This window comes from Leptopilina heterotoma, unplaced genomic scaffold, assembly GCF_015476425.1.
Source record: "Leptopilina heterotoma isolate Lh14 unplaced genomic scaffold, ASM1547642v1 Lhet_268, whole genome shotgun sequence".
Taxonomy (NCBI): Eukaryota; Metazoa; Arthropoda; class Insecta; order Hymenoptera; family Figitidae; genus Leptopilina; species Leptopilina heterotoma.
The window spans coordinates 860,514-873,943 of NW_025110977.1; the positions used below are offsets into that span (position 1 = coordinate 860,514).

Below are 13,430 nucleotides of genomic sequence, written 5' to 3' on the forward strand. Positions count from 1 at the left end.
TAGAATTCAAATCCAGGGAGGGCAGTATTTATACGTGGGACGAAGAGAGAGAGAGAGAGAGAGCAGAGCATAGAATCGCTATCGGCGGCCATTCATCAATCCGGGGAATCAATACGCTGGAATTAATGAAAGCGCCGCGCGAACAGCGAGCTAGCGGCCGGAATGTTAATCGCGATCGTCCCGCGTCCGACCCGAGCCTGTTCTCGTGTATACAGCAAAACTCCCATGGGTCCATACCCCATCCTCCCGGACGACAAACCCTTTACCCCCGGCAACCTCTCACCTCTATATTACGTTCTCGACAACCCCCGCGATCCTCACTTCGAGCTCTCTCTCTCTCTCTTCCTCTCTCGCCAGATATGTGTATATATGTATATATATACGCGAATACCTGCCACGCGTTTATTCTATTCACATGCGGATATATCTACAATCGTACTTTTGTTTTCGAAAGAGAGAAGTACATGTCATCAGCAGTTAGGTTCACGCGCCAATTAGAAATGGAATTGAAAATTTATTTTTTATTTTTGTAAAAATTATAGTTTGTTATTTATGAATAAATATTAAATTTTAATAGACTAACAATTATAGTATAACATAATAAAAATGTAACAGAAAATAATTAATAATAAAAGTCTTATTAATAAAAAATGTAAAATATACTTTAGTGCAGGCATCGAACTTGTCTACTATATATAGTATAACTAAAACCTACTATTTACTACTTTAAATTTGTTAATAATTCGAAATAAAAAAATTATTCTCAAATATGTTTTAAAAATTGTTACAGAAATAATTCAAAAAATTTTAATAAAATTCTATCAAACTATTCAATTAGTTATTAGTTAATTATTTCCATAACTGTAATCAATAAAGAATTCAATTATTCTATAAAAATTTAATAAAAATCTTTTTAGAAATTTAATTAAATGCAAAAATTTTCAAAAGTCAATTATTATTTTCAATATCTCTTAATTTGATAAAAAATTTCACAAATGAATTGAATTATTTAAATAGATTTTTTATAAAATTCACTTTTGCAAATGTTCAATTATTTTCATAAATAATTAAATTTTCACATCAGGAATTCAATTATTTAAAATATACAATTTTCATAAAGTTTTTCGAAAAAATCAATTATTTAAATGAATTTTTATAAACTTCTTCGCAATAATTTAATTATTTTTATAAATAATAAAATTCGTCTCAAGGATTCAATATTATTTCAAAATTTTTCGAAGCAAATGAATTAATTAAAAGATTTTTATAAAATTCTTTGCAATCATTCAATTATTTTTATAACTAATAAAATTATCACTGGAATTCAATTATTTAAAAGTTTAAACCCATTTTTTTAGAATTTTTTGAATAAAATCAATTGTTTAAAAAGTTTTTTATAAAATTCTTACCAAGAATAAAATTATTTTTATAAATAATAAAATTCTACTCAAACATTCAATTATTTTTAAAATTTTGTTAATAAAATTCGTTGAAAAAATTCAATTATTTTCATAACTAATCAAAAGAATTAGATTATTATAAAAAATTTATACAAAATTTTTTGTAGTATAATTTAATTAAATACAAAAAATTATCGAAATTTAATTATTTTCAATCTCTACTATTTTAATAAAATTGCACAAGATGTTCAATTGGATTTCAATTATTTGTAGTACATTTTTAAATAAATTCTTCAAAAAAATTCAATTATTCTTGAAAATTTTATTAAAATTTTTCGAAAGAATTTAATTATTTTTTAAATTTTTGATAAAGTTCTGTATTCATTATCAAGAAAAATTCAATTGCTTAATAAATTATATAGTTTTGGATCTAAATAATTGAATTCTAGTAGAACTCATCAATAACAATTGATTTTTCAATAAAAATTGAATCTCAGTTAAAATTTTAGATAATAAATAATAATTGTAATAATATTAAAATTTTTATTTTGAAATAAAATGATTATAGTTTTGAATAATTATATTTAAAAATTTCAACAAAAAATAATTTAATTTTGGAAATAATAAAAAAATGAAGTATTTCTGTTTCTCTGTTAATTAAAATTGTCTCTATATAAAACGCAGTCATCAAACTAATTAACCTTTTTCTGAAATGTTGATATTTTTAACTATAAAAATGATAATTTACCAGCCAACTATAGATCACACTTCTAATTATACACAAACACTTCTGAACGTAATAAACTGTAAATTTTATTAAATATTTTATTTCACAAAGTTTATTTTCCTAGTCGGCAATAAAAATTTTTCTCACTTGTTTTAAATATATTTTTAATTACATATTTACTTTGTATAAGTTATACTTTATTTACTCTTCAGTATATTACGATTTACGAGAAATTATTTTTTGCATTTTTTTAGTTACTATTTACTAATTTGTTATTTTTATATGTAATTTATTAACCGGTTAGTAAATAAATAAATAAAAAATAAATTATCTATCGCTATAAATTAATAACTGAAGAAAATATAATAATAAATAACTGTGAATAAACTAAACATTTATTTAATACAATATTTTATTTTAAAAAAAATTTATTTATTTATTTACGAAACTCGCAATTCTTCATTGTTTTATAATAAATAATAATAATTAATAATAATATTGACACATGAATACATTTTTTTGAAATTCTTAGAAAATATTTGAAATTCTTGGAAAATAACTTAAAATCTTCGAAAATATTGGAAATCTACAAAATTCAAATTCAAAAGATTGTCGCAGCGAAATCTGTAGAATTTAAAAGTGAAACATGTGATCGTTCCTACATCTTTCAAGCAGAGAGATGTTGTCAGTAGTCGGTATAGAAGGATCGAAAGAATCTTTCGTTTATCGACAAGTCACTGGCCCTTTTCAAACCTCATGACTTTTGTGTTCGTCCTTCCGTTCACAGAGGACCAGAAAATTTATATTTCAAATACTCCTTCGAATCTTTTTTTTCGTTTAAAAAAATTCCACTTGTAAATTGTATAATAATTGTCCTTAAGAAATATGCGTTTTAATTCTTTTTTTTTCTCTAATAATTTCAATTCTTAATTACAAATTTTTAATTACAATTGTAAATTATATTTAAATATTTCCTCTATAATAATTACAATTATGAAATAAATCTTGAAAGTGTAAATAAGAACCCTGATTTCTGACAGGCATAATTAATCTAATGAATGATCAATTTATAATTATTATGACCATAAGTAAAAAAAAAAGTTTTTGCATTTATACACATGAATTTTTACATTTTTGTTTTTTATAAATATAATCAATTTTTGATAATTTAATTTTTCATTTCTTCTTCTTCTTCTTCTTCTTATATGACTTTAGACACTGCCAACTGTCAGAATAACAATATTTAAATTTTTAATAATAATATCCCTCCTAGCATCCGGATGATAACTTTGATTTTGACTTCAAAGATTTTGACTTTGACTTTTATCTTTATACAATTTATTGTAACTCTGACTTTCTCTTTTATTTTAACTTAGACACTGAAAATTTTTGACTAATTTTAATTAGTGACTGGCCTTTTTGGTTTTGAATTTGTAAATTTTATTAATAAATTAGTAGAAATTACTATTTATTTAGTAAACTTTACTAATTCAGAAGTAAAAAGTCGGTCACTAATTCAAATTAGTAAACATTTTTACTAATTCAGATTAAGAGAGTAATGTAAGTAATTAATTATTATTAATCATTAATTATATTTATTTCATTGAAAACATTTAATTTGGTGCATTATAATTGCTTTTTTTATCAGCTCATAACCATAAATTGGCAAATAATATACGAGAGGAAAATCCTTTAATGTGATTACTTTTTTTAGGGTGTGATGTGAGAGATTAATGTCCAACATAGAATCAAAAATTGCAGCAAAGTTTCTAAAATTGAGGAAATATTTTCAATATTGTTGCAAGTTTAGGTGCAAAGAGAACAGTTTTTCTAAGCGTATCAAATTGAGACAAAAAACGAATCGAAACGTCGCTTCACAACGCTTTTGATTTGTTTTTTGTCTCAATTTGATATGCTTAGAAAAACTGTGACGGTACCAAAAAATTGTCAAATGTTCAACAACCAGAAAAATATAGAGAATCAAAAGAAGACTTAAAATCCTATTCTAAAGCATGATGATTAAGTCTTTCCGTTAATTTTTTGTCCTGTGTCCCCCCCTTTTACTTCCAGCAGTCATTTATAAAATTCTACATTTATACATACTGAGAGAAACACCGCAGAAAACTATTAATTTTGTTTCTGAAATTCTCTGGTCTCCTAAAAAGAAAAAAACAATCCCGGAAGATGATATTAATCCGCAAAATCCTGAAAGAAACATTGGTAGCCATGATGATTCTCTAATGATCTGGATTACCCTTGTTTAAAAATCTTTTTATCCCGCCCACACAGAAGACACTGTCTGGGCGATGGCCGTCAGCGTGACGAGCACGTGTGTGTATAATACCTCTCGGCAGCTGTCACTCAGAAACTGTCAGTCCCATTGCGTTCACATAAAACAGAGACAAAGATTTGCAAAAATTTTTCAACTCATCATCAAATTTTGAACAAATATTTTATTATTTTAACAAATGCCGAAAAAGAATTGATTGAATTTAATTGTTTTCATCATGTGTTACAGGTGCGGCCTAGCGTCGTCAGCGTGCTGGACAGAAAAGCAAAAGACGTCCAGAGCGGCTCGTCACTTTGAACGAGGATACCGCACCGAGGGAAAAGAAGAACTCTGACTACAAATAAAATTCCCCTGGTGTATTTTGCAAAAAAAAAAATTGTTTTTGCACGTAACTTAACGGTTCTGTAGTGCTTCAGTTCTCCTTTTAGTGGGTGAACCAAAGTGTGATAATTCCAGTCTCAAATGATTAATAAGTGATCCCGCGTAACAGTGTGATAGCTATTTATTATAGTGCAGAAAAGGCAAGAAAGAATAAAAAAAAAAAGTGTAGTGGTGTAAGTGGTCAGTGTTATTAGCAAGACAGAGTACAAAAGAAGAAAAAAAAACAAGTGAAGCTAAAAAAGAAAAGTGCGAAGGAGAGAAGAGGTGCGGCTAACCGAGTGACAGTAGCATGAGTTCGTACTTTGCCAATTCCTATATCCCGGACCTGCGAAATGGCGGGGTGGACAATCCCCATCAGCACCAGCATCATTATGGGGCTGCCGTCCAAGTGCCCCAGCAAAGCCAGTCCGTCACCCAACAGCCCCAACAGGGCGCCGATCCCTGTGACCCAAGTCTGCTTAGACAGGCTGTGCCAGCCCATCATTATGGAGCCGGTGGACAGCAGGGCATGCCCTATCCAAGGTTTCCACCCTACGATCGAATGGACATTAGAAACGCGGCCTACTATCAACAACAGCAGGAGCACGGCAGTCTCGATGGCATGTCCGGCTATAGGTCGACATCGCCGAGCTCAGGAATGGGTCACATGGGCCATACGCCAACGCCAAATGGACATCCCTCGACACCAATTGTCTACGCGAGTTGCAAACTCCAAGCGGCTGCGGTGGACCACCAGGGCAGCGTACTTGACGGCCCTGATAGTCCGCCCCTCGTCGATTCACAGATACATCATCAGATGCACACCCAACATCCACATATGCAAACGCAACAGTCACAGCATCAGCAGCCGCAGCACAATCCCCATATGCAACAGCAACAGCACTTGATGTATCAGCAGCAACAGCAACAACAGGCAGGTAGTCAAGCACCTTCGGCTGCAATGCACGCGCAACAACAATCGCAAACGCAGCAGCATCAAGGTGTTGTCGCGTCACCGCTTGGACAACAGCAGCAGAGCAATCCTCAGGGTGCTGCTTCGGCGAATCTTCCCAGTCCGTTGTATCCTTGGATGAGGAGTCAATTTGGTGAGTACCTTTTTTATTCATATTATCCTATCCGTTCATGCTGCATCTATACTTAAACCTACAACTATAGTTTAGGTACAACCTTCAAACTAAAAACTAAGCTACAACCTACATCTCTGGTCGTCGACCTGTACCTTCTAAACTTTTAAAAATTGGACTCTAACTTTACACCAAAAAGATTAAATCGATGTTGTTTCAATCCCTGCCTCCGTAAAATAACCGGAAATATCATTTGATATTTCTTAGGTTCTAGGTCCACGGATCTAACAGTATACAAGAATATTTACACAGTTTTTTTTAAGGATATCAAAGTTGAGACAAAAAATGTATCAAAATTGTTGCAAAGCAATGTTCGGTACGTTTCTAGTCTCAATTTGATATCCTTAGAAGAACCTGTTTATATAGGATATCTATGGGTGTCATGCTGCATCAACATAGACAACATTTACTCTATAGGATTTACATTTCTAAATTCTAGAGATGTCCCCAGACTACCGGAAATTAGGGTATCTGTGAAATGACCAGAAATATCAATTGATATTTCCTGGGATATTTATTAGCTTCTGGGTCCTTAAAGTAGATGGATATTTAGGATATAACTATGGTTGTCATGCTACATCAACATAGAAAACATTTATATACTCTAGGAATAAATATGTTTATCCGGAAATTAGTCGTCCGTAAAATAAACGGAAATATTGCTTGATATTTTCTAGGTTACTTCTTAGGTTCTGGGTCCTGACAGTAAATGAATATATTTAGGATATATCTATATGGGTGTCATGCTATATCAAGATAGACAACATTTATATACTCTAAAACGTACAGATGTCTATCAAAAATTAAGTTGTTTATAAACTAACCGCAAATATCATTTGCTGCAGCTCTTAGGATATTCCCTATAGGTCCTAACATAGAAGTTACTCCAAATAACGTTCAGAACACTTTGGCTTAGTTTAAACAATTTTGGGTTGGTTCAAAAATCGATGAATTGGTTCAAATAAGTTTAAAAGTTGATTTAAGTAGATTTCAGTTAAAACAAATACATTTGAGTTGGTCCAAATAAGGTTTTAATGTCCTTGAGATGCTTTGAATAATTTTGAGTTGGACAAAACAAGATTCAATTGGTTCAAATATGTTTAAAATAAAGTTAAGTCACTTTAAATTGGTCAAAATAACGTTCAAATAACTTTGAGTTGGTCTAAATAAGTTCAAAATTGTTTGAAATATAAATTAAAGTAGGTTCAGAATAAGTTTCAACTGGTCCAAATAACTTTTAAATGGTTCAAATAAATTGGAAATTTGTTTAAATAACTTTGAATTGGTTCAAATAATTTGCAGTTGGTTTAAATAACATTAAGTTGAATAGAATAAGTTGGAAATAGGTTCAAATAAATTTGAGTTGGCTAAAATAACTTTAAGTTGGTCCAAACATTTAAATAGGTTCAAGTAACTTTAAGATAGTCAAAATAACGTAAAATTGGTTCAAAGAAGTTTAAAATAGGTTCAAATAACTTTCAGATGGTTCAAATAATTTTAAGTTGGTCCAAATAACGTTAAAATAATCTTGAATTGGTTTAAGTAACATTCGAATAAATTTATGATGGTTGAAATACTCAAACTTATATGTGAATAAGTTTGAGTTGTACAAAACAACTTTAAATGGTTCAAATAAGTTTGAAATAGGTTTTAATTACTTTGAGATGGATCAAATAATTTTGTAATTGGTTCAAATAATTTTCAGTTGTTTTAAATAAAGGTTAAGTTGAATAGAATAGGTTGAAAGTAGGTTCAAATAAATTTGAGTTGGCTAAATAACTTTAAGTCAATCCAAACATTTAAATAGGTTCAAGTATCTTTGAGTTGGTCCAAATAACGTAAAGTTGGTTCAAATATGTTTTAATTAGGTTCAAATAACTTTGAGATAGTTCAAATAATTTTAAGTTGATCCAAATAGCTTAAATGGTTTAAATAAGTTGGAAATTTGTATAAATAACTTTGATTCGGTTCAAATAATTTTGAGTTGGTCCAAATAACATTGAGTTGATTAAAATAAATTGGAAATAGGTTCAAAAAATTTGAGTTGGTTCAAAGAAAGTTTAAAATTGGTTCTAATAACGTTAAGTCGGTCCACACATTGATAAGTTGGTTCAAATATGTTTTAAATAAGTTCAAATAACTATATGAGTTGGTTACAATAATTTTAAGTTGGTCCAAATAACGTTAAAATAATCTTGAGTTGGTTCAAGTAACATTCAAATAAATTTTTTATTGTTTAAATAGGTTTAAATTATAGTCCAAATATCGTTAAATTGGTTCAAGTAATTTAAAAATTTGTTTAAATTTTAAGTATAGGTTTAAATAAGTTTGAGTTGTCCAAAACAACTTTTAAAAGGTTCAAATAAGTTTGAAATTGATATATATAACTTTAATTCGGTTCAAATAATTTTGAGTTCGTCCAAATAACGTTAAGTTGATTAGAGAAAATTGAAAATAGGTTCAAATAAATTTAAGTTGGTTAAAAAAGTGTAAAATTGGTTTTATTAACTTTCAGTCGATCCAAAACATTGTTAAGTTAGTTTAAATAATTTTCAAACAAGTTAAAATATTACTTGGAGTTTCTTCAAACAACGTTAAATTTGTTAAAATATATGTTTGAAATATGTTCAAATTACTTTAATTCGGTTCAAATAACTTTGCAATTGGTTCACATAACTTGGAGGTGGTTCAAATAATTTTTGGTTCATCCAAATAACGTTAAAAATAATTTTAAGTTGGTTAGAATAACACTCAAAGAACTTTCAGATGGTTGAAATACGTTTAAGTTGGTCAAAATTTCGTTAATTTGGTTCAATTAGGTTCAAAATTGGGTTAAATAAATTTGTGTAGGTTCAAATAAGTTTTAGTTGGACAAAATAACTTTTAAATGGTTCACATAAGTTTTAATTTGTTTCAATAATTTTAAATGGGTTCAAATAATTTTGTGTTGGTTCAAATAACATTAAGTTGGTTCAAATGAGTTTTAAATAGGTTTAGATAATTTTGAGTTGCCCCAAAATAACGTTAAGTTTGTTAGAAAAACTTGGAAATAGGTTCAAATAAATTTGATTTGGTTCGAATATGTTTGAATTTGGTTCAAATAACTTTGAGTCGATTTCAACAATGTTAAGTTGGTTCAAACAATGTTAAGTTAATTCGACTAGGTTTCAAATAGGTTCAAATAAGTTTCAATTGGTCCAAATAACCAATAATAAAAAAATATTTATTGACTAAAATAACTTTGAGTTGGTACAAAGATAAGTTTGAAATATATAGAAAACAAAAAGAAACCGCATTTGGAAACGGTAGTTTCCAAATGCGATTTCTTTTTGTTTTCATTGCATATATAAAATTTTTCTTTACAAGTATAAGATTTAATATCTAATCTCGTCTCTTTTAAAAAATTGTAATTTATTAATACGATTTCTAAATGACCAAACGACCTGTTGCAAAAATATAAAAGACTCATTTTGCCAAGAGATACGTGACTCGATTTTGTAAAATTCGTTCAAAAGACATTGTAATACTTTTATAAAGAATATGTATATAACCTTCTCTCGCAGGTAAATCAGGTAGCAACACACGCGGCTTTCTTTTCGAATTTATGCAACAAAACGCGTGTAAAACTGGACTAGATTCTACGGTTGCAAATCGGGAGGGTATAAGCATATAATGTCACAAACTTTTCTAGACATACCAGAAATGCGAGTTATTTATTGCTTCGACCTTTTAGCCGAGTATGTTTCACCACGCATATAGAGAGAAACCTTTGTCTCTCTCTCTCTCTCTCTTTCTCTCTCTATATATATATATATACTTTGACATTCCTCTTTTAGTTTTATCTAGAACTTTTCATGCATTTCAAATTGATTTACTTTTACAATAAGTTTTTTGATTTTAGCTGGCGATAATGTGTTTTCTGTTTCAAGTCTATGAAATAAGGAGACTCTTTTGTAATTTCTATTCTTCAAGTTCATAATTTGGTTTTAAGAACTATATATAGTAAATTTTACTTTGTTCTCTTTGGCAATTTTTCTTTAGTAAAATTCTACCGGAACGTAGAATTTTGCTTTGATTTCAAATCCCAAATTTTTTATACTGGCGAATTTTTAATGCAACAGGTGGTTTTTCCTTTAAAACACCAAACATTTCAGGATTTCGCAACGAATAAAATTAATTATTGTAAACTTTTTTAATTCTTCATAATTTTTTTTTATTTTACGAAGTAAGACAAAGTCTGGTAAAAAATGTGCAACAGCTAGATTCAATTTTTTCGAAATTTATTTTTCTAAAATATTTCAATTATTTAAAAAAAAATTTTTTATAAAATTTTTTGCAAATGTTCAATTATTTTCAGAAATAATAAAATTTTCACTGAAATTAAATTATTTAAAATACAATTTTTAATTAAATTTAAATTAAATTTTGATTTTTTAATCATTTATTTTTTTTTTTATTTTTTTTAATTAAATTTTTAATTTAAATTCAAAATTTGTTGAAAAAAATCCATTATTTTAAAAGGTTTTTATAAAATTCTTCGCGAGAATTCAATTATTTTTATAAATAATAAAATTTTTCTTCGGAATTCAATTATTTTTGAACATTTCTCGAAATTCAATTATTCAAATTACATTTTTATACAATTCTTTGCAAATATTCAATTATGTTCCTAAATAATAAAATTTTCGCGCAGGAAATCAATTATTTCAGAACAATTTTCACAAAAATTTTCGAGAAGAGATCAATTATTTAAAAAGATTTTTCTATAATTTTTCGCAAGAAATCAATTATCTTTCAAAATTTTGCGAAATTCAATTATTTTCTATGTCTATTATTTTAATAAAAAATTTCGTAAAAGAATTCAATTGAATTCTTTTTTGAATTCTATTTTCATAAAATTCTTTGCAAATATTTAATTACTTAATCATAAATAATAAAATCTTTACAGGAATTCAATTATTTAAAAAGATTTCTATAAAAGTCTTCACAAAAATTCAATTATTTAAAAAAATTGTTGATAAAATTCATTGAAAAAAATCAATTATTTTCATAACAAATCAAAAGAATTGAATTATTTGAAAAAAAATTTTTGTAGAAATTTAATTAAATTTCTATAAAATTCTTCACAAAAATTCAATTATTTTTATAAATAATAAAATTCTTCGCAGAAATTCAATTATTTAAAAAAAAATTTGATAAAATTCGTTGAAAGAATTCAATTATTTCCATAAAAAATCAAAAGAATTAAATTATTTTAAAAATATTTAATAAAATTTTTTGTAGAAATTAAATTAAATACAAAATATTGGCGAAATTCAATTATTTTCAATTTACTACTATTTCAATAAAATTTCTAAAAAAAATTCAATTATTAAAAAAAAAACTTTATAAAATTCTTTGCAAATATTTCATTACTTTTATAAATAATAAAATTTTAACAGGAATTCAATTATTTAAAAGATTTTTATAAAATTCTTCGCAAGAATTCAATTACTTTTATAAATAATAGAATTCTACTCAGAAATTCAATTATTTAAAAAAATTTTTTGATAAAATTCGTTGTAGAAATTCAATTATTTTCATAACTAATCAAAAGAATTCAATTATCTTAAAAAAATTTTTAATTTTTTGTAGAAATTTAATTAAATACAAAAATTTGTCGAAATTCAATTATTTTCAATATCTACTATTTCAATAAAATTGCCCAAAATATTTAATTTAATTTCAATTATTTTTAATACATTTTTAAATGAATTCTTCAAAAAACGTCATTATTATTAAAAATTTTATTAAAATTCTTCGAAAGAATTCAATTATTTTCAAAGATTTTGGTAAAGTTCTGTATTCAATTTCAAGAAAAATTCAATTATTTAATAAATTATTTATTTTTATATCTAAATAATTGAAATTCCGAACTAAGGGAAGAGTTTAATAAAGTAATGGGCAACGGTTAGAATTGATTTTTCCGAAATTTTATATTTTTTTTATCAAATTTTACACATTTTTCAAACTATTGAAAGAATGCAATTTCTAAAACTAATTTTTGTTAAATTTTTCGGTTATTTTAACGAATTGTTATTATTTTATATGCCAACGTCTGAAATCAAATTTAATATTTCGAAGTGTTACAGAAGTCTGGCAAAGCTTTGGAAACGGTCATATTATTCTTTGTGCAATTTTCAATAATTTTTTTAAAGTATGAGCAAAAATCTTGTAAAGTATGGCAATGGCTATTATCATTTTTTTGGAAATTAATTAAAATTTTTGTAACAAATTTATTTCAATTTTTGCAAAAGCGGCATAGCTTTTGCCCATACTTTGCCAGACTCTTCCTACATTTCGAAAAATATGTATAAAATTTATAGAAAAGTAAAAAAAAATTCGGTAAAATTGATTCTAGTCGTTAACCATAATTCCCATAATTAATTTTTTGTCTGAACTGAAGATGTGCAGTGTCAGAAACAGAATAAAATCAAATAAATAAATCTTACATTGAAAGAAAGGGGAAAAATGTTATAGTAAATGAAAACTGACTCCTCATTTTTTTTTTTTTTTTTTTTTTTTTTTGTCGAGTGAATATAAAATTAGCTAAACGTTTCTTGAAATTATACATTTTAATATTAAAATATACTCGAGGGGGCTGTAGAAGTTTTAAATGAAGAGTGAGTAAGTGAAGAAGTTGGTTAAAAGTTTCTCGAGTTTGATCGCAAGTTTAAAGAGGTGCAACGATTGTGGTGGAGAGACCGTATAGAAGAGAGAGCAAAAACCCAGGCCCGCAAGGATTTATGATGGCCATAACGAAGTGATAATAGGCAAGGTCGTAACTCTTACGCAGGAAGATATTGAGGTAAAAGGAGGTTTTTCGAAGGGATTTTCAGGTTATATTGGTAAAAGACAAGCGAGTACAGGTTTAAACACCCCTACTGTGTATGCCCTTATTCTGTCACCCCCCTGTGGGCCTATATTGCTCGAAAATCCCATAAAATTTACTGTCCCTATATTGCTCAACATCTACAGGTCGGATTTACCTTCTTCTTGTCGCAAAATTTACTCTTCTACTCTTTTCACCCTTCAGTCTGTCGTCAACTTCCGGATGCGCGTCTCGAAAAATTTATCTCTTGTCGTCTTATCCTCATTTGTGTTTTCTGTCCCTGCGTGATCGTTGATAATAATTTTAGTGATTTGTGTCGTTTCTTCCACTTGAATATATTGTGAAAGTGAAAGTGAATTTTTTCTTCTATATTTAACATTATATATCCTCAGTTTTTCTGAGGATATCAAATTGAGACAAAAAACGTATCAAAACGTTGCTTCGCAACTATTTTGATACTTTTTTTTGTCTCAATTTGATATCCTTAGAAAAACTGTGACGGAAGAAAGAAAAATATTTGTCGTAGAGTCAAATCGATTTTATTTGTTTGAATAATGAATTTTGTTTGATTTAAATTAAGTTTGAGTTGATGCAAATACGTTTGAGTTGATGCAACAAAGTTTCGAGTTGGTCCAAA

The 13,430-nt window shown here is 27.5% G+C and overlaps 1 protein-coding gene across 12 annotated transcripts in view; it reads left to right on the forward strand.

Annotated features, from left to right (window-relative positions):
• LOC122503691 (homeotic protein antennapedia-like) overlaps positions 1-13,430 on the forward strand; it is a 306,715-nt gene that overhangs the window by 274,987 nt on the left and 18,298 nt on the right. For all 12 annotated transcript variants that reach the window (XM_043614328.1, XM_043614326.1, XM_043614329.1 and 9 more), the window contains one exon: positions 4,646-5,883. In XM_043614328.1, coding sequence (XP_043470263.1) covers positions 5,088-5,883 — 796 coding nt within the window. In that variant the 5' untranslated portion in view covers positions 4,646-5,087. The remainder of the gene's footprint in view (positions 1-4,645; positions 5,884-13,430) is intronic.